Source organism: Nilaparvata lugens, chromosome 6, assembly GCF_014356525.2.
Source record: "Nilaparvata lugens isolate BPH chromosome 6, ASM1435652v1, whole genome shotgun sequence".
NCBI lineage: Eukaryota > Metazoa > Arthropoda > Insecta > Hemiptera > Delphacidae > Nilaparvata > Nilaparvata lugens.
The window spans coordinates 64,661,484-64,688,049 of NC_052509.1; the positions used below are offsets into that span (position 1 = coordinate 64,661,484).

At 34.5% G+C, this 26,566-nt stretch overlaps 2 protein-coding genes across 8 annotated transcripts in view; both read left to right on the forward strand.

The window, feature by feature from the left end:
• Positions 1-18,500, forward strand: part of LOC111062204 (tyrosine-protein kinase Abl) — a 227,440-nt gene extending 208,940 nt beyond the window's left edge. For all 6 annotated transcript variants that reach the window (XM_039431667.1, XM_039431669.1, XM_039431668.1 and 3 more), the window contains 3 exons: positions 6,146-6,246; positions 11,805-12,052; positions 13,117-18,500. In XM_039431667.1, the coding sequence (XP_039287601.1) occupies positions 6,146-6,246; positions 11,805-12,052; positions 13,117-14,694 (1,927 nt within the window). In that variant the 3' untranslated portion in view covers positions 14,695-18,500. The remainder of the gene's footprint in view (positions 1-6,145; positions 6,247-11,804; positions 12,053-13,116) is intronic.
• Positions 18,501-20,492: 1,992 nt separating this feature from the next.
• The window catches only part of LOC111046328 (ER degradation-enhancing alpha-mannosidase-like protein 3), an 84,062-nt gene continuing 77,988 nt past the window's right edge, over positions 20,493-26,566 (forward strand). Inside the window, exon 1 of one of the 2 annotated variants that reach the window (XM_039431675.1) lies at positions 20,493-20,880. The gene's annotated coding sequence lies outside the window, so the exon portion shown is untranslated. The remainder of the gene's footprint in view (positions 20,881-26,566) is intronic. The other variant, XM_039431673.1, reaches the window with a different exon arrangement.

Here is a 26,566-nt window from a genome sequence, read left to right on the forward strand (position 1 = left end):
AATCAATTAAAATTAAAGAGTTAATAAATTACGCACCTACAAATCTGAGACTCAAGTGGACATTATCTTCAGAAAACAATTGAAATTGACGAGTTCATAAATTACACACATAGTCCAGTCAATATAGACATAAAGAGGGGGTGTGCTTGCAATTTATATTGTAGTTCTGATTTTTTAATATATTATTTGGATACATGAGAGAAGTCCAGAACCAATTTCTTAATGCAAAATTTGCTTGTGCTAGATACAGGGTTGCCCAAAAACCTCGTATTTTTGGTTCATTTTCCAGTTTTCAGCTATTTCTGCAAAATCCAGTAATCTGGCAGAAATATTTGCTCTCGCCTTTTTTTAGATCAAAAAATTCTGGATAAAATGAGATCATTCGGAACTCTCTATCTCTAATGAGTACTGAGTTATGATTTTTCAAAAAATGAGTGAAATTTAAACCAGTAATCTGGCAGAAATATTTGCTCTCGCCTTTTTTTAGATCAAAAAATTCTGGATAAAATGAGATCATTCGGAACTCTCTATCTCTAATGAGTACTGAGTTATGATTTTTCAAAAAATGAGTGAAATTTAAAGAAAAAACTTATAATATATTATAATATAAAAAAAGGCGATAGCAAATTCTTCTGTCCGATTACTGGATTTGACAGAAATAGCTGAAAAATGAACCAAAAATACGAGGTTTTTGGGGCCACCTTGTATCTAGAACAAGCAAATTTTGCATGAAGAAATTGGTTCTGGACTTCTCTCATGTATCCAAATAATATATTAAAAAATCAGAACTACAATATAAATTGCAAGCACACCCCCTTTTTTATGTCTACATTGATCGGACTATGTGGGTAATTTATCAACTCTTTTATTTAAGTTGTTTTTTGTAGATAATGCCCATTTGAGTCTCAGATTGGTATGTGGGTAATTTATTAACTCTTCAATTTCAATTGATTCTGGAGATGATGCTATAGAGAAAAGGTAGCATAAGAAGATATCCCATTGTATATGTCAAATATATTTCAAATTGCAAGCCGTGTTTTTGTTAACTGAAGTCGATTACTGTCAACTACTGTCTATTTTTACTGTTGAGTGAAAGTGTAAGAACGGCACAGTAGTATGAGAGATTACCAGCGTCACATAGCTTCACGAAAATCCCGAAAAAGAACTAATAGGACTATCGGCTTGAGTTAATAGTGAAATTTGGAACATAGATGCCCTATACTATGGTATATCTTCTTATGCTATAATTTCTCTATAATTATTCTCATTTGAGCCCCCGGTCTTATATGTAGGTAATTTATATCTAAGGGCCGGTTTCCGAGTTCGGGATTTAGCTAAGCTCTTGACTTTAAACAGATTGAGTCAGAAAATTGGCTTTCCGAAACGGGGCGCAGTCGCAGTCCACAGTTTTAATTAAATTTCGAAAACTAGAAAATTGAACACAAAATAAAATAAAGAGAAAATAGTGTAAAGTTTCAGCCATTTTGGATTATTTAGGAATGTTTCATTTCGTCAAGAAAAACCGTTTCCAATTAGAAAAATGAGAAAAATAAGATTATCATAAAAACTGCGACTACACCCCGTTTCGAAAAGCCAATTTTCTGACTCCAACTGTTTAAAGTCTAGAACTTAGCTGAATCCCGAGCTCGGAAACCGGCTCTAAATGTATTCTTTATCTATTAAAATAGGTTACAGTATTCTGAATTTAATCTGGGTTTCGGATGGACACAATATACTGGCAGGACAAGCTTTAATATAGAATTAAATACAATAGAATTTCTTTTTTATTCGATGACATGGTGAAGTTTTCACAGCAATGTCCTCCCAACTTCCAACCACGATAACTGTTGCAATATTATAACAGTTGAGAGGCCCATTGGCGGTTTGAATATAGCTGTTTTTCCGTAAGGGATTCTCAAAAAAGTCAAGTTAGTCTCCAATTCAACAAATACATGCTTAACAGTAACATCTTTTACTTCAGGAATCCTTATTAACATGAGGGTTTTACTCTAATTTGAAAACAATCGGGAAGATATAATAATAATGTGAAATCAATTGATGAAATATATGGAATCGGAAAGATATGTTTCGATTATCATTCCATTCGCGTAATTTTTAAGAATGCTTTATAATCTTATTGATATCAAAAAGAAAAATTTGAAAATTATGACTTACTATAATGTTTAGAGTAAAATGGACGGCATACCTTTAAATCTGTCATTTTTCTTCTCAAGCTGCGTCTTAGTCCTTTTTCTTTGAGAATAAAATTATTGTTGCTCCTTGGTAACGTGTTATCAGTTTTTGTGAGTTGTAGCTCAGCTGTACTCTACAGGAGGAATCCATTGATACACTAACAATAATTAATCAAGGAATGAATTGTGAACTGGGATTTTAGTAGCCTTCTGATTAGGTTTTCGACATAATTAATTAATTATTGAACAATTAATGAGTTAATTGTGAACTCTGTCTGTATTATGATTTTAGTAGCCTTTTAATTTGGGTGTTCTCAGGAAGCCAGTCAAAATATAACATAATACTCTCTAGAATACAACTATAGTTTTATACATTTTCATTTCAATATTTATTTCAGGTAGAGTTTTTCTTTTCTCTGTTTTTAGTTCAAGATTACTTTAAGCAAGAAGCACACGTACTGTTGAGTTCTCAGTCTGAGGGTGAGCCTTCTCCTAAAATCTTTTCTCTCTCTTGCTCCCTACTAACTGCCTATTAACATGTCTAATCCAATAATACAAACAATTTTCGGCTTCATTTTGCTTTTTGCTTTTTAAATTTATTCATGGTTTCATATTAAATAATGGGGGGGGCTTGACATCTTTATAACTTTGATAACAGTACTCGAATTAATGCAATCTAAGATAGGAAAGCAAGTACTGAAGATTGTAACAAGTACCGTTTTTAAGATTCTCATTTCTCAGATATGCAAGTATTTATAACCAGTAATAATAATTGAGTGGTTATTACTCATAACCAATAATGGTTTACAGTGTTTATTGAAAGTCATCTTTTGAAACAACATTATAGAAAAGTTTATAATTCTCTGTTTAAGCATGTTTCACCACATTGAATAAATTTCTCATTTAACCAACATAAATGTCATTATGATTCTTCTATTATAATAGCCCTACTTTATGATAATATTAGCTTATAATAATATTATGATATAATGAAATTATTTCTTTCCCTATCCACATACCTATAAATGTGAATCATTTGTATTTTTTTCTTATAATATAATTAAGCTGATTTTTGAAATTGTTAATTTATGCTATGAGGATCACATCATTCCTTTTTTTTTCTTAGATTTCTCTAATCCAAATCATTTCCATCAATAATTTCGTATGAAGCTTTGTTCAAAATATGTGAAAAAATTATACATTCTTTGATTATCTTACAAAAGAATATTTCAATAATAGTATCCAAGTCATAACGTAGTTTTAGCACATAATCAATTTTTAAATTGATTATGTGCTTCTTTCATCAATAGATTATACTTTCTATGAACTCTGCACGATATTTCATTTCCACACATAAATATTATGATATTTTATTATTGAAGATTTGCTTGAATATAAATCAAAACTGAAATGATTTTAAAGGAGATAATTGTTGAATCCAGAACAAATAAAGGTATTAACTGGCTTGTTTGAAAATCGCGTTGTCTAAAAACTATCTGTAAATTACATTTCCTGAAAAATCATTTAGAATTTTCTGTTTTGCTTTTCCTCCCGTTCATCTATAATTTCATTCCATTAAGTTGAATGCCTGTCGTGCTTTTACCATTTAGCTTTGGTTTCATTTTTCTTCATTCAATCCTTGTAACAACAACCATTAATCCAATTTTATTTTTTTCATAATAATGTTCTTGAACTGTATAAGTTCTGTACTGTTTTAAAGCACCGCTGAATTCATTGTTTTTTCTGTTCAGTGAACATGAAGGATTATGAGCTTTGAGGTAATTGTAAACTCGCCTAATTCTGCCACCTTTTCCCTCTCCCTCAGTGCATCTCATTTCCTTCATTCTATCATAATTCATCAATTCTTTTTTATCTCATATTTCATTCGATTTTACTTCACACGTCTTGTGTCAGTTGTGGAAGTGTGTTTTGAACCTATCGCTGCACCCCTTGGTATTTATCGTTAGCAAACAATTTATTTGAATCTTTTTTGAGTTTTCAATCAGTTCCCAGAAATATTATTTTATAAGACGTCTGACTTGCAAGCACCTTGGTTTGTAATCATTGTGTATAGACTACTGGAATTGACTAAATCGGTTTATATAATGGTGAAATTGCATGCACCCAATTTTAATCGTTTGCCGGTTTATCATATAGTAAATAAAACCTATAAACTGTATTTTTATCGATAAATAAAACCATATATTGTCGTCCAATTGAATAAAATACTAAATAGATGAAGAATAATAATTGTGAAATAAATTAAAATAATCCAAGTTCGATCTAGATGGAAATATTACTACTCATTGTAAAATAGTATATTTTTGTGTACCAATCATGTTTTTGTAAATAGCCCTTGAGAATAGCATTATATAATTCCCTTTCATGAAATATCGTAATTTTAAAAAATTAACAGGTAAAGTTTGGTATATCTATTAGTTATTTCCTCACTTTTGAATATTTTTATGTAAAATAATGGGTTCGAAAAGAAAGAATCTAAATCAATCATCCTTTTGTGCTTTCGTGTGATTATGGAAAATAGATCTTGTGAACCACTATAAGAAATCGCTTAAATTGCGTTACTTTCATGCATAGCTTCTTAAAATACTACAAAAAACTATGTTTCATGATTGTATATTAACTTGAGCTGTAAATAATGTTCTAGTTATCGTTATTCTCTAATCTGATGGTTTCTTTCATGTTACTGTGTATAAAATGTAAAAAAAAATGATTAGTTTTGCTCAATAATCTTAGATTTTTTGTAAAAAGTGCATCTTATTTAAAAATTCTACTTGGAATTTAATGAGGGTAAAATTTTCTAAAACCTGACTACATTAATTTGAAGTAATTAGTGCAATTTCGTATTGAACAAATGAGAATGATTCATCTATACACTATACACTTGCATAATCGGGAAAATGACTGTAAAAGTTCGGAAACTTTGATGATTTTCATAAAGCATGTATATTATCCATGAAATAAAGATGGAAAATAACCTTTATCATATTGAATAAAGGGTTCATCCTCTTCGAAATTTTATCCACTAAAAAAGACGATAATGCCTTTCATGTACTATGGCTAGATTTGGCTGAATTTGTAAAAAATCTGAGAAAGGACATGAAATTTCAAGTTTCTTGAGACACTCGATAAGGAGTACAAAATGAATTCATTGATGATACAAGGTGAAAACCACATCTCTGCAGTTTATAGTCAGAATTCCTAATTATCTCAATTCAAATTCATGCATAAAAGTACACACATTTTACACAACTTATGTGTCAGTGTTAACTCTAGAAATCAGTTCATCGAATTCCTAATCAACTCAATTCAAATTCTTGCATAAAAGTACACACATTTTACACAACTTATGTGTCAGTGTTAACTCTAGAAATCAGTTCATCGAATTCCTAATCAACTCAATTCAAATTCTTGCATAAAAGTACACACATTTTACACAACTCATGAGTCAGTGTTATCTCTAGAAATCAGTTCATCGAATTCCTAATCAACTCAATTCAAATTCTTGCATAAAAATACACACATTTTACACAACTCATGAGTCAGTGTTATCTCTAGAAATCAGTTCATCGAATTCCTAATCAACTCAATTCAAATTCTTGCATAAAAATACACACATTTTACACAACTCATGAGTCAGTGTTATCTCTAGAAATCAGTTCATCGAATTCCTAATCAACTCAATTCAAATTCTTGCATAAAAATACACACATTTTACACAACTCATGAGTCAGTGTTATCTCTAGAAATCAGTTCATCGAATTCCTAATCAACTCAATTCAAATTCTTGCATAAAAATACACACATTTTACACAACTCATGAGTCAGTGTTATCTCTAGAAATCAGTTCATTTGCATTCTATTTTCCATGATTGTAACTGATAAAATGATGGTTGTCTTTTATTAATTGTGTGACATTTTTTATAATTTTGCAGTCTGCTGTCATCATGCAGCTCTTTCCGTGACTCACAATATGACCAGGAACCTGGATCTCTACAATCTGACCATATGATGGATGACTCATCTCTGCTTAATGGTAATAGCGTGATGCTTAATGCTCAATACCTCGATATTCACATCCATTTACTCAGATCTAATTCGGATAATTTTGATTTCATTCCACATTCAAGTTATCTTTATATTCACATTAATATGTGTATCTCCGACTATGTGTATTAAATACAGTTGCTTTTTATATGGAGTATATGAAGGAAAAAGGACAAAATAAGTGAGAATGCAATTGAGAAGGTAAGACAAAAATCTTCTTAAACAATTGAACAATGAAAGAAGACAAATAAATATGTGTTTAATTTTAATACTTTAACAATACTCTCCATAGAGAGTAGGATTACATAAAAGCTGAGAATAAATTTGACCGATTTTCAAGTTTTCCAAAAATGTTCAAAATAGCACTTTTTTTCATGCACAAATCCCGTCAGTTATCCCATGAGCAGTTAATGAGCTATTGATGTTTAAAATTTAAAAAAAAAGGAGTTGATGATGAAAAATTCTGAAAAACATCATGAACGTTTCTTTTTATATTATCAACATTGTCCTAAAATTTCAAATGATTTTATACAAAATAGAAAATTATTTTTAGGAAATTATCCTAATTATTCAGATAATCATTTTTATCCCATTCTGGTTTGTGACACATGAATAATTAATTATTGAATTATTGAGCAAGCACTTATGTTGGACTGGTGATTCTGTGTGTTAGACTTTGGAGATTCTGTATTTGAGGATAACTATTGAAGGCTTCCATCAGTCATCTTTAAATATTGTCAGTGTTATCTCTAGAAATCAGTTCATCGAATTCCTAATCAACTCAATTCAAATTCTTGCATAAAAGTACACACATTTTACACAACTCATGAGTCAGTGTTATCTCTAGAAATCAGTTCATTTGCATTCTATTTTCCATGATTGTAACTGATAAAATGATGGTTGTCTTTTAATAGTTGTGTGACATTTTTTATAATTTTGCAGTCTGCTGTCATCATGCAGCTCTTTCCGTGACTCACAATATGACCAGGAACCTGGATCTCTACAATCTGACCATATGATGGATGACTCATCTCTGCTTAATGGTAATAGCGTGATGCTTAATGCTCAATACCTCGATATTCACATCCATTTACTCAGATCTAATTCGAATAATTTTAATTTCATTCCACATTCAAATTATCTTTATATTCACATTAATATGTGTATCTCCGACTATGTGTATTAAATACAGTTGCTTTTTATATGGAGTATATGAAGGAAAAAGGACAAAATAAGTGAGAATGCAATTGAGAAGGTAAGACAAAAATCTTCTTAAACAATTGAACAATGAAAGAAGACAAATAAATATGTGTTTAATTTTAATACTTTAACAATACTCTCCATAGAGAGTAGGATTACATAAAAGCTGAGAATAAATTTGACCGATTTTCAAGTTTTCCAAAAATGTTCAAAATAGCACTTTTTTTCATGCACAAATCCCGTCAGTTATCCCATGAGCAGTTAATGAGCTATTGATGTTTAAAATTTAAAAAAAAAGGAGTTGATGATGAAAAATTCTGAAAAACATCATGAACGTTTCTTTTTATATTATCAACATTGTCCTAAAATTTCAAATGATTTTATACAAAATAGAAAATTATTTTTAGGAAATTATCCTAATTATTCAGATAATCATTTTTATCCCATTCTGGTTTGTGACACATGAATAATTAATTATTGAATTATTGAGCAAGCACTTATGTTGGACTGGTGATTCTGTGTGTTAGACTTTGGAGATTCTGTATTTGAGGATAACTATTGAAGGCTTCCATCAGTCATCTTTAAATATTGTAATTATTCATCCCAGATACACCTATAAAATATATATAAAAAAAACTATAATACCTTGAAATATAAAAAGATACACCTATAAAATATAAAAATAAACTGATACCATATTATAGTTCAGAGTACTATATTTTATCATAGAGAAACAATAGAGTAAGTAGATATCCCATGGTATAGGGCGTTTATGTCGCAAGTTTTACTGTTTTACAAGCCGATAGTTCACATAGTTCTTTCCTATGCAGCTGTGTGACGCTGGTAGTCTCTCAAATTGTACCATTCATACACTATCACCCCAACAAAACAGTAAAAATTGACAATAATCGACAGTAATCGGCTTGAGATAGCAATAAAAGTTGCGACATAAATTCCCTATACCATGGGATATCTACTTACGCTATTGTTTCTCTATGATTTTATTCAGAGAAGAAGAAGAATCTTCTCTTTAATTACAAACTTGGATTATTGAAATAACAATCAAAATGTGGATAATGAATCACCAAAAAGCAAAAATGATGGTTCAAGATTGTAATTGAAGGTTGTTTTGTCAAGTTTAATTGAGAACAACTGTTTTGAAAATCAACAGTACTCAAAATCTCTTGTGAATTAAAGTGGTAAAACTCAATGCACCTTAATATTGTTGTAAATACAGAAGAAAGAATGTGACAAAGTATGAGTTAGAGCACGGTATATAGAAGAAGACGGTAGGTGTCACGCGCATGTTTGTGCTAAATTTCCGGTGTAGCTGACGTCATTTTATATCCAATCATCTGTTTCTAAACAAATAAGTTTCATAGATTGCCAATAGGTGTTAAAAACGTCGGTTGGTGGCGATGACGCAATCTAGCTGGCTGGCCACTGCGCACACATTTCATGACCCCTACCGTTTTCATCTAAATACCGTGAGTTAGAGTACTACAGTGCGGCCCATAAGTCACATGACACGCTGTTCTTTTGCTTACTTTATAATTAATTGTTTATCGAATAACAATGAACACACATCACGAAAAAACTTCAAACATAACCTCAATCTAAGCTGTAGTCTTAGACCAGTTATAGAATAGACACGGCCTATTGTATATTCATACTAAAAGTCGATGAAGCCAACATCTACTGCCATATCTCCAAATCGTGACGTCAGCATCAGATAGAAAACTTTCCTGTAGAATTTGTTTACATTGTTTTCCATAGCAGATTGTGTCTATTTCAGCGGGAGCGCAGCTGGAGTTTACCATTTTAATGAATAAAAATTTACATCCTTCTGAAATAGACACAATCTGAAAGTTTTCTATCCGATGATGACGTCACGATTTGGAGATATGGCAGTAGATGTTTGCTTCAGAGGCTAGACTTCCCAGCGTGTCTATTCTATAACTGGTCTAAGGCTGTAGTAAACAACCTAAACAGCTGTGGTAAACAAACCTGAACAGTTGTGGTTTAGTTTGTAACAACAGCTAACCTTAAAAATTGCTAGCATCAACTGACTTATGGGCCACTCTGTGTAGTAGTTACTGTATTTCGAGTTCAATATCCAATAACTAAACTCATTTTTTTATTGTAACAGATTTTTCACAGCCCTTCTCATTAAAGTGACTGTCCTGAAAATTCTGAAAACCTGACCACTTTGATTCTCATCCCTCCATTTAAGGCCGGTTTCCGAGCTCATGATTTGGCTAAGTCCTAGACTTTAAACAGCTAGAGTCAGAAAATTGGCTTTAAAGAGCCAAAATAAAATAAAGAGAAAGTAGTGTAAAGTTTCAGCTATTTTGAATTATTTCTTCTTCTTCTTCTTCTTCTTCTTCTTCTTCTTCTTCTTCTTCTTCTTCTTCTTCTTCTTCTTCTTCTTCTTCTTCTATATTTCAGAGATATTGTATTCAGAGTTCTAAATTATAATATAATCAAAGAAGGGGAATCTTCTCTCAAGATACAAAGTTGAACTATCGAAATAACAGTCCAAATGTGGATAATGAATCACCAAATAGCAAAAATTAACTACTGATAGTTCAAGTTTGTAATTGAAGGTTGTTTTGTCAAGTTTAGTTGAGAACAACTGTTTTGAAAATCAACAGAACTCGAATTTTTTTGAGAAAATTAGACGTGCCGATCTAATAATCAAGAGAACCCGTGTTTGAATCTCGACCGGGGCAAAAGTTGTTGAACACAGCACCATCACATAGATACGACCATCCCGTCTTTCGAAGGAGACGATAATCCGTCGGTCCCGACTACCTAAAAAGTAGTCATCATCTTTCATCATCATTCCTCTCACTCATTACCCACGTCTACGAACTTATGTGGTCATCACCCTCATTATTATTATAATTATTATTAATTAATGTGGTAAAACTCAATTGCATCTTAATATTGTTGTAAATACAAAGAAAGGAAAGATGTGACAACGTATGTGAAAAAGTATAAATTAGAGTACTACAAGCCGGCCCATAAGCCAGATGACACGGTGTTCTTTTGCTTACTTTATAATTAATTGTTTATCGAATAACAATCGGGGTATTCACAATGTTGGAGATAGCTGGCTAAGTCGAGCTATTCGCTAACTCCTGCTATTTGCTAAGTCTGTGTTAACTCAATGCTACGTACTATGTACTACGTACTATGTACTCAGTGGTACGTTGGAAAAAAATTAACAGACGAGATAGCAGATAGCGCAGGTTTGAGTCCGCTGACTCTAGCTATCGCTGTTGAAACGGCAACCATATTATGTTTATAATCTTACTTTTTCAAACTAACTTTAAGTTACACAAATTTTCCGCTTGGATCGCTACTGCAGTTAGCTAATAGCAGATGTTTTTTTTTAGATGGAGCGTTCACAATCCAGAGTTATCAAATAGCTCTTTAGCTGGCTAAAACAACATTGTGAATACCCCTATTGAACACACTATCACGAACTACCATCAAACATAACCTCAATCTAAACCATAGTAAACAGCTGTGGTAAACGAACCTAAACAGTTGTGGTTTGGTTTATTACAACAGCTGACCTTAAAAATTGCTAGCATCAACTGACTTATGGACCACGCTGTAGTACTTATTGTATTTCGAGTACAATATCCAATAACTCAACTCAATTTTTTATTATAACAGATTTTTCACAGCCCTTCTCATTAAAGTAACTGTCCTGACCAGTCACAAGTCCTGACCAGTGTGTGAAAACTTGACCAATTCTCACCCCTCCATTTAAGGACGGTCTCCGAGCTCGGGATTTGGCTAAGTTCTAGACTTTAAACAGCTGGAAAATTGGCTTTCTGAAACGGGGCATTGTAGTCATAGTTGTATAATCACGTTTGAATTAAATTTCGAAAAACTGGAAAATTGAATACAAAATAAAATGAAGAGAAAATATTAAATGAAAAAGACTAAGAAATTGTCAACTTCTCAACTACACAAAAAAAGAGAGAAAATAGTGAAAAGTTTCAGCTATTTTGAATTATTTAGGAATGTTCAATTTCGTCAAGGAAAAACGTTTCCAATTATAGAAATAAGAAAATAAAAACTGCGATCACTGTCATAAAAACTGCGATTACGCCCCGTTTTGAAAAGCCAATTTTCTGACTCCAGCTGTTTAAAGTCTAGAATTTAGCTAAATCCCGAGCTCGGAAACCGGCCCACAGTGTCATTTTCTAAAATTTAATGAAGCATAAAGAAATGAATGAGAATTATATTGAAATTTATTAACAACAATGACATTTTTTACAATATCATTGTAATACAATTTTATAAAACAGAATGATATGTGTTCTTTAGGAATGACCCGCGAATTGCAAAGCATGACGGGGGTTGGAGGGGGTAGCCAGAAGGGAGGTGACAGTGAGGACCAGATGACGCCAGACACGGATGACTCGGGCACAGCGCACTCGGAGGGCTTCAAGCGAGCGGGGGCGGGGCCAGTAGGGGCGGGGTCAATGGGGGCGGGGCATCGCAGCGGGGGCGGCAAGAAGAGTCGCACCTATCCGCCAAAGGAGGCCGCCAACAGTGTCAGTCAACAGCAAAAGGTACTAACTAAAAATATTTGTTTTTTTATAATTATTTCTCTGATTGACAATGATTTGCATTACATCCAAAGGAGTTTATTTACATAGGAACTATCAAGTAGACCTGTAGAAATAGATTTTAAAAAAGATCAAGTTAAATGTACTTAATTGGTTCCTAAACTATCTAACCAAAAATATTTGTTTTTTTTTTAAATAATTATTCATCTGATTGGCAATGATTTGCTCTACATCCAAAGGAGTCTATTTACATAGAAACTATGAAGTAGACCTGTAGAAATAGATTTTAAAAAAGATCAAGTTAAATGTAATAAATTGGTTCTTTAACTGTCTTTATTGATTGAGTCAAGCATCGGTGTCAAGCTCATTATTTAAACTACTGAGCAGTACAACATTTAAAAGTAATAAAATAAATAAATGTTGTAGTATATTTGTTTGAATCATGTTTGGCATGTCAAGTTTTGACAATAAGTTGAATTCAATACACCTTTTCGTTGGGCTGAACTTAAGTCATTTTGAGTAACCCTTAAAACGACACTGAAAGAATTCGGCATATATACATCATGACCTATTCACATAATTAGGATAGACTTTACTTGGAAAATGATATTCTAATAATAATATTCTCCTGTCTATTTCAATACTGTATATTCTTAATTGATTAACTATTGCTCAATTCAACACGTTTTTTTATTTGATGTAATGTGATAATTTCGAACAATATGAAAGCTCACTTACCCAATATATTTCCGTCCCACACAAAATGTATTACTACTACTACTAACACCTAGTACATGAGTGCTCTAGAATATGTGTTGTAGAGTACTTGAATCGCTCCAGTCGGTTTTCCATACTAGAGCAATTAAGGACTGCCTCAATCATACTAGAGCTTGAGTAGGTTAATTTCCGAGAAAAATATTTTTTCTTTATATCTGCTCTAAATTTTGTATTGTACTTTAAGTATTATGTACATTTTATTAATTTGATTACTAAATTTTATTTGTATTTTAAAGGAAATATAATTTGTTTATTATGTATTATTAATGTTGTGTTTGATTGTTTAACAGGTGGTACAAGTGGCGGCCCTGGAAGTACAGAACGTGAAACGTGCCATCAACCGGTACGGCACTCTGCCCAAGGGGGCACGCATCGGCGCCTACCTGGAGTCACTGCGCCAGTCAGGCCTCAGCGAGGGCCAACAACAACAGCCCACAACAACAGCAACAACAACAACTGCCAAGACAACAACATCGCCGGTGCAGAGTGAAACAGCAGTGCCTCCCAGATCGGTTTCGCCGCGAAGCAGTGTGCGTAACCAGCCTGGTCACATGATCAGGAGCAACTCGTCGGGTGGATTCCAGCACCACCATCATCCACCGTCGTCGCCACGCAACAGAAACGCGGCAGCCATTAGAGGGAGTCAGGAGGCGAGTCAGAGGGAGTCGAGTGCCATCAGAGGGAGTCAGGAATCGTCTGCGCCGAACCCAGCCAGAGTGGGACAACCCAGTTTGGCCGACCTTGAGTTCCCCCCTCCCCCACCACCCGAGGACCTCGACAACGCGCAACCTAGCGTCGAGGAGGCCAGCTACCGGTTCGGCGTCAGTTTGCGTCACCGTGAACCGTCGACAGACTCCTGCAGCAGCGCCAAGTCGGAACCGGTTCGTAGGGCTCGTCCTCACGACAAACCTCCTTCTCCCCCTCCACCACACACCCCTACTCCTCCCAGCGAGGAGCAACAGCCCTCGCCGACACACACCAAAGATAACCCCGAAACGGAAAGCGCCGAGAAAACGTCACCGAAGGTGTTGAAAACGCTGTACCCCGGAATGATGAAGGAGATGTTGGAACTGAAGTTGGCCGCTGAGATTAAGGAGAAGGTGAACGGTGGGGGGAAGGAGTCCCCCGGGGAACCACCGCCTCCCCCTCCCATCGAACCTGATTTCAAGGCAAATCTAAGGAAAGTGAGTGCTGGGGATGTTGTCAGTAATGGTAAGGAGAGTTCAACCATCAAAGCACATCTCAAAAAGTTTGAAATAAAGCGAGGCGCTGATGATAATAATATTGTGGACTTGAAGTCGAGGTTGAGGAAGGTTGAGACGAATAACAAGGAGGAGGAGATCGTTGGAGAGGAGGGGGACGACAAGAGGAGGAGCACGGGTAGTATAAGTAGTCTGAAGAAGTTGTGGGAGGGGGAAAGCAGTCCCCCGGAAGTGGTGAAGGAGAAGAGGGCGTGGCCACCGGAAGAGAAGCCGGCCGTTCCTGTGAAACCGGCTGTGAACCCCGTGAAGCCACCGTGCAAGGCTGCCGCGATCTACGCCACGCCCGGTGTGTTGGCAAACGTTCTCGACATCTGGCAAGCGTTGGAGGCAAGTTTGGCAACACTGCGCAGTGCACCCACAGTGACGTCACAGTCCTGGCTACAGCTCTCCGACAAGGCAAACCTGTTTCACGCCTCGTGTCTGGCGTACGCTGAGTCGTCTGCACCTCCGCACGCGCGTTTCCACCTCTGCGAACTGCTGACTCGGCTCGATGCACATGTGCGCAACCTGCGATCTGCGTCTGCGCGGAATCAGGCCGACAACAATAACACCCTGCAACAGATGCACAACACTCTTAAGGACATCATCAACGCTGTGCAGAGGTAAAGCTCACAAACTCGACTCGTTGCATTCTACAGTCTAGCTGCTCCACTCTACTAGTGACTATATTCCAGCTCCCTCTACACAAACTGACTATATTCCTCGAGCTTTGTTCAATTTTATTGTATTGTGAGTTACATTTTTCTCAAACTTTAGATTCATTCACGAACTGCGATTATTAATTCAGTGTATACTAGTGATATTCTACAGTCTACAGTCTATAGCAGCTCCCTTCTACCCATAGGACTGGACCACATTAAGCGTTTTTCAGGCGCCAACCCAATCGGCCAATCGGAAAGCTCCCTGCCCTGCCGACTCTAAAAACGCCTAATATGGTCTGGCTCCTACTGACTATCCCTCGAGCTTTCTTAAATTTCATTGTTTGATTGTATGGTAAGAGATGTAGTGGTATTCCTCCATAATTGAAAGGAAAAATACGTAGATGTTGTCAATACCACTATATTTGTTCAAAATTAATTTACATTACAGAACCAGGTTTCATGGCAACACCCACCACATCTTCAACTGAACTAATGTTGTTTGTTATTTTTGAAGGGACAATAACCTTTGTTACATTGTTGAAAATATTGTGGTATTGACAAAATCAACGTATTCTACCTTTCAAATGTCATTGTATTGTGAGTTATATTATGCTTTAACATTCGATTCCATCATCAACTGCGATTCAGTGTACCGTATGCTAGTGACATTTTATAGTCTATAGCAAAGATTATAGACTACTACAGTCTATAGCAGCCCCTTCTTCACCAAGTGACTATTTATCGAGCATTGTTCGATTACAGTGTATTGTTTAACAATATTTTGGATTATGATATTATTAATTTAGTAATGTTTTTTTATGAAATTTGACTGCAATTCAACATTTTTTGTTGATTCACACTTCAATCCTCCCTTCTCAATACATTGAAATTGACAATAGTTTTATAGAACAGAATTAATTTTTTAATTCTCACTGATTTGATTTAGATTATACTTGAACGACTTTGTTTTCAGTTTTCCTCTGTTGAACGTCGTTTTGTTGATATGTCTCAATCTAATGTTCTGACTGTTTCTCAGTCCTCCTTTTTATTTTTAAGGTAGTTTCTTCTCCCATTCTCCAAGCTTTTTCAATTCTAATTTTATTAAAATGAAGACTAGTCTTTCTTGATTTTCCATTATAAATGGACTCTCTCCTGTTGATTTTTCATTGTACAGAAGTATATTCTGGCATCAGAAGTAGATCTTTTGGATATATACGTTGAAATACGGCTAGTAATTGAATTAGGTCGACTTTTGACTGGGAATATTAAAATTATTATCATAGAAATATAAATACTGTTCAACGTTCCTCTGTTTCCACTTGAATGATCATATAAAAGTTCATAGACTTTTGTTTACCTTTTCTATACTGAAACAAGGCTCAAATTCTTGATAAACTTGCCTTGATTTTGAACCTTTTTCATTTCATTGGAGATTTACATGAAAAGTTTTCAGATTGATTTCTACATTTCGATGCATTTTTCATGCCTAGTGAGTTCAATTGAAAATTCTATTTCTTCCTCCTAATCATTCTCAATTAGTATTCAGACTCATGTGGGATTTAGCTGATATCTCAACAAATGTAATAAATCCCCTCTAATATTATTTGTAAAATTATCTATACAATAAAACTGTTGAATTCCAGTTTTCAATAACACATTTTCCAATGATCGAATATAATACAGAACACTCATATTTCATTAAATGTTATCTGAGAATCTATATATATAAAATTCTCATACTGAAACCCTTTGCCAAAAATCTATTCATCATTGTATTATAATTCTATCATCATTTTGAGTTGTAGTTTTATGTATATAAAAATTATTTTCGTGTATTATTCCTCTATGTTTGTATTTCCCTTCAACCTGTGATAGTGATCGGTCTTTGTGTTGTACAGTTTTTTGTTGTATTTTTAATGATTTTATGCTCAAAAACCTTTATATGTCCTGAAAGTGAATTTCATCAACTGCGAGAAATGATTTGAATTTTCGTCAAGTCAAATGACAAGTGTGAACAATTAGAAAGTGCAGTGAAATATAATAATTCGTCTACAATTTAAATTTACAACTGTAAATTATTTCAGTGAGTGTAAAAATATTGCGATCGGTAAAGTGTCAGTGTGTTCTGAGAACAGATAGTCTGAAGACCAAGTGTATATTATCGTCGAATGCTTATCTATTATGTTTGTAATGATTGAAATTCAAAGACTTCAATTAAAATTTAATTCAAGTTGTGGTCGTAGACTTTCATGCTAGTCGTTTAAGTTGTAAATGTCAAGTAAACTATATTAATAATGATAATTATCGACTAATATTCATGATTTAACAATTTTATGAGAAGATTTTCTAAAGATAGTTTTCTTCCTTGACCCATGCTAATCCTAAAATCCTACTCATGCACGATAAATCCGTTTTCGTGACTCAGGTGTTATTAGATTCTCTAATTTAAATACTGAATCCTACACTTCTCTTAATTATTGTTGTAAATCATCACTCGAATTGTTAAAACAAGCCAATTGTCATGGATAATAATTCAAAGAATCAATGACATATTTAATACATTTTTGGTGACTGGATCTTTGTATTGAAACAATTTACTTGTAGTAAATTCCTGTCAACTACAAATCGTGTTACAGTAGGGAAATAATAGATATACATGCAAATGAGTTGAGAATCAGTCAATTAGTCCTCCGGTTGAGAGTGGTTTGAAATCCACCTAAAAGTTCAGTGACGTCATGATATTACTCCACAAAATTCGATTGTGACTTTCCTAGCCCTTACCACATATTAGGAAAATATTGGTTCTCATTATTAATATCTACTTAGATGTAATTTTCATAATTTATACTTGTTGAATATTTAATAATGAATCACTCTACATCATACCGAAGCCTTAGTACCGCATGGTCATTATTTGTTATAAAATAATGAGTACAGTTTAGTCCAGTCACTTACTTTCACGAATTTATCGATCATAAATATTCCTCAAGCCTATTATGCACTGATGACCTTCTACTACTATATTACTACGTCGTAATTTTCCAAAATTTGTAATTTAAGACTGTTGAACTCTTTATCGGGATTTTGATAATTAGTATTTTTTATGCATAACCGAGTAATATTTTCTTGCAAGAATCAAACTAGGTTAGACTTGTGATTGGAGTTGTGTTTTTTTAATTGAATGTTGTGATTTTATAAGTAGAATGAACGAGTGTCTATATGTCGGGCAATTGATTGAAGTGGAAGTTACATATTTGTACGTGAACTATGTTAGGAATTTAATGAATAGCATCGGACTGTTCAAATAATTGAGATTATTGTTTCAAAGGTTTACTAGTGTCCATGTACGAGGTATTTCATTTCACAAAAATTGAATAAATAATAATAGTTATATCATGTATTATAGTGATGGATTTGTTTTTCTACATTAAAAATAAATAGGCACAATAGTTTAGTAGTTTGATAATATTGAGCTTTTCAGTGTCTTGATAACGCATCAACTACTTTTGTCGTAGAACAAAAACTAGACCAACTGTCTCTAAAACTTAATTATGTAGTAGACATAATTATAATTATTTCTATTGTCAGTAACTACTTCGCAATTAATTTCAGGCGGCAAATGAATTCAGCATTATTATGAATTTAAGACTTGAACCATTTTTATTATAATATACTGTATAATATGTCGAATTAATTTTATTTTATATTTATAATATATTTAATTTATACTACCAACTGATAAACTGTATAAACATATACTTCTTGCATTTTCTCCGTGTTTTTCAATTATTGCCCCATGGTACAGTATCTCCAGTTTGCTTACAATGCTTTGTATTTTAGCGCTGAGTAAGACCAATACCCATATAGTATTATACTTATACGTAATAATAGGTATTTGCAAGACCCCAACTATACGAGCTCAAAATTTATTTGGCATGTCTTTAAAATGGTCTCTTATGGGGCGTATCTTTTATGGCGCTTGTATAGTTTTCCTCATAAGAGACAATGTATCCTGTCTATGACGCTCGTTAGTTAAGGCCCAATTAAGGACCAAGCCACATGAAGCGTTTTTTAGGCGTTTTTGCTCTGGCAGTGGACGAATCGTCCTGTCTATGACGCTCGTTAGTTGAGGCCCAATTAAGGACCAAGCCACATGAAGCGTTTTTGCTCTGGCAGTGGACGAGTCGGCTGGACAGGAAGCTCTCCGATTGGCTGATTCCCGTACACCAACTCAATCAGCTCAGCTGATAATCAGCCACTCGGAGAGCTTTCTGTCTTGCCGATTCGTTCGCCACCAATGAAATAACGCTTCATGTGGCTTGGCCCTTAAGGTGCTTCTCCCTTGGAAATTCGAGAAAGTCCAGAACTGCTTTTCCAAGCTGCATCATTAAGTGTTTACTGGGTCAGAGGAAAATAAATTGTACCGTATCGAACATTTTCTTCAGTGTGACACAGCAGTACCTCCATGAACAAAGCCATAGTGAATCCTGGTGACGTCAGCACAGGTAGGGCTCCTACACCAATAAAAACATGAGCTGATATAGATCAGCTGAAATCAACAATTTATTGGTGTAGAAGTCCTACCTGTGCTGACGTCTCCAGAATGCACTACGGAGGTAGTGGGTACAGAGACATCGGGAATTTTGTAATAACGCTTCAAACGTGAGTGAATGATATAACGTTTAAGGACAAAACCATTAAACTATATACTTGGCGGCAGAGTACTAGAAGGCATATACTTGCCTTTGAGTGTTCTAACAAAAATTTATAATTTCTGAAGAAAATACCCTTCAAATAATGACTATTCAAATAAAAGCAGTATGATAGCTCAACTCTAGTATAAAAATGGCGAATTTACAATAAACAGTTTTTATTAAAAAAAGAAAATGCGGTGATATTGAGTGCGAGAAAATGATAAGCACCATTATGCTGAAATTCACTGGCTCCAGTTTTGGCAATTAATATCACCGGGTTTCTCAGTGTATTGGTGAGTAATTTATAAATTATATTATATAAAAATCATGTTGTTTGGAGGAAGAGTATTCTGTTATTGTTTGCATTATGGGACTATTATCTTTATTGAGATAAGTTTCAATTCAAACTCTGGATGCACTCCTCATACAGTATGTAAATGGAATTTGCCTAGATACTTATTGGTATAAGTATACCAATATGTACTTATTGGTACCTACTGTATGTGGAAATGAGCTTTTCTCCATGATCATACAAGAAAGAACACCACTATTTTTTTAAAGAAGCACCAGTTTAACAATTAGTATTAGTTTACAAATTATATTAGCAGCTTTGGTTTATATTAGATACTGAAAAGTTACCGTACTTATTTCCCCTTTGTTTCAATTTCTGATTGATTCTAACATTTTAATTCATCTAATTAATTTTTAGTCTTCTTATTTAATAATCAATTCTCACTTAGAATTGGATTTAGTTATATCAGAATATTCACAATGTATGATGCATGTCCTATCATTAGTGACCAGCCCAAGATTAATGATTTTGCAAAAAAATGCACTTACCTTACCTTCCGGCCGACACTCCTAGTTGACAAATTTCTCACTTGTAGCTCTGTATGATGGTACTCTTTTTTCAAGTACATTGAAAATCTGACCTTCTCCTCGACGGGAAATCATTTTGCTACTTTTAAAAGCTATCCTGATGGGGTCGTCTCCTTTAAAGCTCCTCAATTCATTTATTTCATTGTAGTAATCGAGGTGGCATAGAATTGATTACGACGTCTACAAAATGTAAAATGCAATAGTACAGCTGTTGAACTCCAAGCCAAGGCTACACTCAATTTTCTCCGTAGCTAATGTTTATCTAGTTATTTACATTTACAACTGTACTCATTTATTTCCTAATACAATATTACACTTTATTTCATAAGGTAACGTTTTTGTCTGGATAGAAAGAGGTCAACCTTCAATCGGCCCTTGAATTTATGAGTTTGGGAGATAGGTTTTGTTACCAAGGTCCTCGGCTAGATCTCTGGCACACAGAAGATGCTGTAAAAGTTCAAACTCTTGAATGTTAATTATTTAGTTATAATTTCCTTATTATTAATAACTTTAAATTCTTTACTTCCTATTAGTGCCTTACCTGTGAAATGTTTAGAATTGGGGTTTTAGTATGGAAGGTGAGTAATTTGATAATTTACCATGTCATAATAGATGTTACGATACTATAAGTATGTTCTTTTTCTTCAACAAAATATTGAGCAATCATATCCGTTTTGGTTGAAAAATCCAGTAAGTGTTTATAATAAAGATGATAAGTAACTTTACAATTTTAACATATTCATCTAACTAAACCAATCAATAAGCAATACAAATCTATGTTAGATATCTTCATGCTAAAGTCAAATGTCCCTGTAACTTAGGCGATTTCTTCATGGTGAAGTAGTCATAATATTATGCCTACATGCAAATTAAAATACGGTAATACATAATTTAGACCTAATATTTTATTGTGCGAACTTCTTTTATAGTCTACCGTACGGTATGTAAAACGTAATCATAAACTAATTTTAGTTATATTTTATGCTCCATGAGTCCAAGGTAGATAGATGTTCAGGTTGAGATTACTTCACATTGAAAATCTATTTCTATTTAATCATTAATACCCTAATAGTAGGTTAATTATAGCTATAGATTTAATTGACGTTAACATTCAACAATGATTTTTATTGAACCAGGAAAATATTTAGAAAAATAGAGAGAATGAGAGTGTGTGAAAGAGAGAGAGCACAAATGGAATGAGAGAGTGTGAAAATAGCGATTCAGCAAGATGATGTTCTTGTAGATCTGCAATGTTTATCTTGGAAGTTAGATTGTAGCTATGTTTGCTTAGTAAACTTACAGTACACCTTTGAATCAATTTCTATTGTCTCACATCTGATATGAACACATAGGAAACCAACAACATTCTTTAATAACGTACTGTAACATTGAAGAATACCAGGTATACAAGCCAGGAATACAAACTAGTAGTTCTGTGAACAGTAGACCTCGCGCTCAGTAAGTTTCATTAACCTGTTATGTTTTCTCAAAAATTAATAAATAATTTATCAATTTAAAATGTCTAGAAAATAAACATGGAGCTTTCTGTCCTATCATACCGTGACGTGTCGTCCCGGAATGTGAGTGTGAGCGCTGTTATCAGGTCTGGCTGCCGTTGATACGCCAATACAATCAACCCAACTGGACAACTGTCTACTAACGTTGATGGAAAGATACATTTTTAAGGGCCGGTTTCCGAGCTCGGGATTTAGCTAAGTCCTAGACTTTAAACAGCTGGAGTCAGAAAATTGGTTTTCCAAAACGGGGCGTAGTCGCAGCTTTTATAACAGTAGTCGTAGTTTTTATTTTCTCATTTCTATAATTGGAAATGTTTATCCTTGACGAAATAAATTAAACATTCCTAAATAATTCAAAATAGCCGAAACTTAACACTAGGGGTATTCACAATGTTGGAGTTAGCTGTGGCTAAGTCGAGCTAACTCCAGCTATTTGCTAAGTCTGTGTTAACTCAATGCTATAGTAGTACGTTAGAAAAAAATTAACAGACGAGATAGCAGATAGCGCAGGTTTGAGTCGACTAACTGTAGCAATCTCTGTTAAAAAGGGCAGTCATATGTTTATAATCTTACTTTTGAGATATAATAAACTTTGAGTTAGACAAATTATCCGCTTGGATCGCTACTGCAGTTAGCTAATAGCAGATGGTTTTAGATGGGGCGTTCACAATCCAGAGAGTTATCAAATAGCACTTTAGCTGGCTAAAACAACATTGTGAATACCCCTACTATTCTCTCTTTATTTTATTTTGTGTTAAATTTTCTAGTTTTTCGAAATTTAATTCAAACGTGACTATGACATGACTGCGACTACGCCCCGTTTTGGAAAACCAATTTTCTGACTCCAGCTGTTTAAAGTCTATAGTTTGTGTAAAATAAGTTGAGACTTGGCCCTCCATCCCAAGAAATTACAGGGTTGCCAAATGGTGTAAAATTGCAACTTTCTCAAATTTCCAATTCAACGTCAGAATTGGATGTAGAATATCATTCCCGATATCCTAGTACTGCTAGAAAAGTTTAAGGATAGAAGGATCAAAAGGAAATTTAACTTTTATGATAAAATTGGAAACATCGCGAAAATTTGTTATTTTCTTGAATATCACTTCTCTCAGAATCATGGGGCGTCGTAATGCGTAATAATTTTATATCAAATTAACGGGGAGAATGTGTCCTTTCTAATGGTGTCTGGATAATTTTTATCCGAAATATAGTTATTTTTAACTAATGTTTATGTTCGTCAATGTCGAGACATTTCAAGCATAAAACATGAAATTTTCGACATGCTAGAAACTTTTTTGTTTCAAAAGATAAGTGGATGGTGTAAGCGAGAAAGTTTCTCAGAAATAATTGTAATTATTTTTCCAATTATCAAACGTACCGTACTAGGAACAACGTATTTTGGCCTCTCAGGAGTTTCAAAGTCGAGGACAGCGGCTGAATGGTGTGCTACCATAGGCTATGAATAGCTGGGATCAACAAAAACAAAAAAATCTGGTGTGGCGCACTCACACAACTTTCCTTGCCGTTATGAAAATTGATCACCTGACGCTAGTGTTCCCGCGCATCTCAAGTCTACTATTCAAAGATTTGAGCCAGCTGGTGACAGGGCAATAACGCTGGAGACACACATGAGGTCTGCTATCTCTTCATAGTGAATGATTTAATAGAATCAACAATAATTTGCCATTGAATAATCACATTTTCTCGAATTAAAAGCTTATTTTAAATTTTAGGTGAAAATGTTACTGAACATTAATAATTAATTGTAGAGATCATGCTCAATCTACTCCACTTGATTTTTTTCGTTTCAATTGTATCTGAAGCCTGATAATTGGGAATCTATCTGCATTGATGGGGCGAAGCTCCTGAAATTTTTACAGATATGGGACTTGTGGCAGTTTATAGAGCTTATCGATGACTATTTTAGGTATGAATTTGATCAAAATTTTTTGGAGCCGTTTTCGAGAAAATTGCAAAAAACCCTGTTTTTGACAACATTTTCGCCATTTTAGCCGCCATTTTGAATTGCATCAGATCGAAATTGTTCGTGTCGGATACTTATATCGTAAGGACCTTAAGTTCCAAATTTCAAGTCATTCCTTTAATTGGGAGATGAGTTATCGTGTACACAGACGCACATACACTCATACACACACACACACACACACACACACACACACACACACATGCAGACCAATACCCAAAAATCACTTTTTCGGACTCAGGGGACCTTGAAACGTATAGAAATTTAGAAATTGGGGTACCTTATTTTTTTTCGGAAAGCAATACTTTCCTTACCTATGGTAATAGGGCAAGGAAAGTAATACAGAACGATTGAAAAATTCAGCAACTACGAGCCACATGATCATAAAATAGTGAAAATGACAACCTCGCCTCGAATAATCCATAATCCTAGCAGTGTTTCATTACAGCCTTTCTAGAGGCAATTAGCTGCTTACGTTTGAAATAATTCAGTCAAATATCTCGAAAAGTTTAAGCTTTTAGCATACAATTTGGTACACAATAGGGGTATTGACAATGTTGTTTTAGCCAGCATAAGTGCTATTTGATAACTCTGGATTGTGAACGCCCCTTCTAAAACCATCTGCTATTAGCTAACTGCAGTAGCGATCCAAGCGGATAATTTGTCTAACTCAAAGTTTATTATATCTCAAAAGTAAGATTATAAACATATGACTGCCGTTTTAACAGAGATTGCTACAGTTAGTGGACTCAAACCTGCGCTATCTGCTATCTCGTCTGTTAATTTTTTTCTAACGTACCACTATAGCATTGAGTTAAGGCCCATGTTATACGGACAGAAAAAACGCGACAGATTTTTCGCCACGTAGACGCCAAGCCTACCGAGCAATGGACGTCACTGTGTGCAAGTTATACGAACGTTTTATCTGTCGCGTCGGACCCTGTAAACCCGGCGTCAGCGTCGACAACGCGACCGGACCGGTAAAATTGGCAGAAAAAACGCGATAGAAATGACGCGAGTACTGTTATACGGGCAGCTTTTACGCGGCAGATCCGTACTTCCCCCCCACCATACTCCTCCGGGCGTACACTTCTCCCTATTGGCTCCCTCGGAGCCTGCCGCGGCGTGTTTGCTGCTCGTATAACAGCTCCCTGGCGTCGACGACGCGGCGTTATTGCTGCTCGTATAACAGCACTGAATTGTTAGTTCAGCGTCGGCGTTTTATCTGTCGCGTTTTTTCTGTCCGTATAACAAGGGCCTAAGACAGACTTAGCAAATAGCTGGAGTTAGCGAATAGCTTGACTTAGCCAGCTAACTCCAACATTGTGAATACCCCTAGTGTAAAGTTTCGGCTATTTTGAATTATTTAGGAACGTTTAATTTCGTGAAGGAAAAACATTTCCAATTATAAAAATGAGAAAATAAAAAACTACGACTACTGTTATAAAAGCTGCGACTACGCCCCGTTTTGGAAAACCAATTTTCTGACTCCAGCTGTTTAAAGTCTAGGACTTAGCTAAATCCCGAGCTCGGAAACCGGCCCTTAAAAATGTATCTTTCCATCAACGTTAGTAGACAGTTGTCCAGTTGGGTTGATTGTATTGGCGTATCAACGGCAGCCAGACCTGATAACAGCGCTCACACTCACATTCCGGGACGACACGTCACGGTATGATAGGACAGAAAGCTCCATGTTTAAACTTTAAAATTCTTTGGAGACCAAAAATACGATCTTCCGACTACTTTTGACAATTGAAAAAATAATTTCAATTATTTTCCGAGAAACTTACTCGCTTTCACCACCCACTTATCTTTTGAAACAAAAAAGTTTCCAGCATGTTGAAAATTTCATGTTTTCTGCTCGAAATGTCTCGACATTGACGAACATAAACATTAGTTAAATAATAACTATATGTCGGATAAAAATTATCTGGGCACCAATAGAAAGGACACATTCTCCCCGTTAATTTGATATTAAATTATTACGCATTACAACGCCCCATGATTCTGAGAGAAGTGATATTCAAAAGAAAAACAAATTTTCGCGATGTTTCCAATTTTATCATAAAAGTTGAATTTCCTTTCAATCCTTCAAACCTGGATCTTTTCTAGCACTACTAGGATATCGGGGATGATATTCTACCTCCAATTCTGACGTTGAATTTGAAATTTGAGAAAGTTGCAATTTTACACGAATTGGCAACCATGTAAATTTCTTCGGATGGAGGACCAAGTCTCAACTTATTTTACACAAACTATAATCCCGAGCTCGGAGACCGGTCCTAAGATGTTTGATGTTTTTGAACGGGTAGTATTATAGTCCACTAGACAGCTGATTCATGATGAATAATTCTATAGTCTGATTTTTACGGTAATATTGGTGTTCGAAGAAAACTCGTTTTCCTTTTGTATTATCCTTAAAATGAAAAATTTTAAAAACCTTTTGTATACGTCGACGCGAAATTCAAAAAGGAACATACCTGTCAAATTTCATGAACATCTATTGCTGCGTTTCGCTGTAAATGTGCAACATATAAACATTTAAACATGAAAAGAAATGCAAAACCTTCGACTTGAATAGACCTCACTTCGCTCGGTCAATTATTCATTTTGAAAAACCAGGAAATACTATTTTCAAGCTACATTATTTATTTCAAAAAGTATTCAAAGAACATATTTATCATTACCTTTGTTACGGTATCTCAGTGGAATGAAAAAGACTAAGAAATTGTCAAAAAACCACTGATTTATTGATAATTAGAA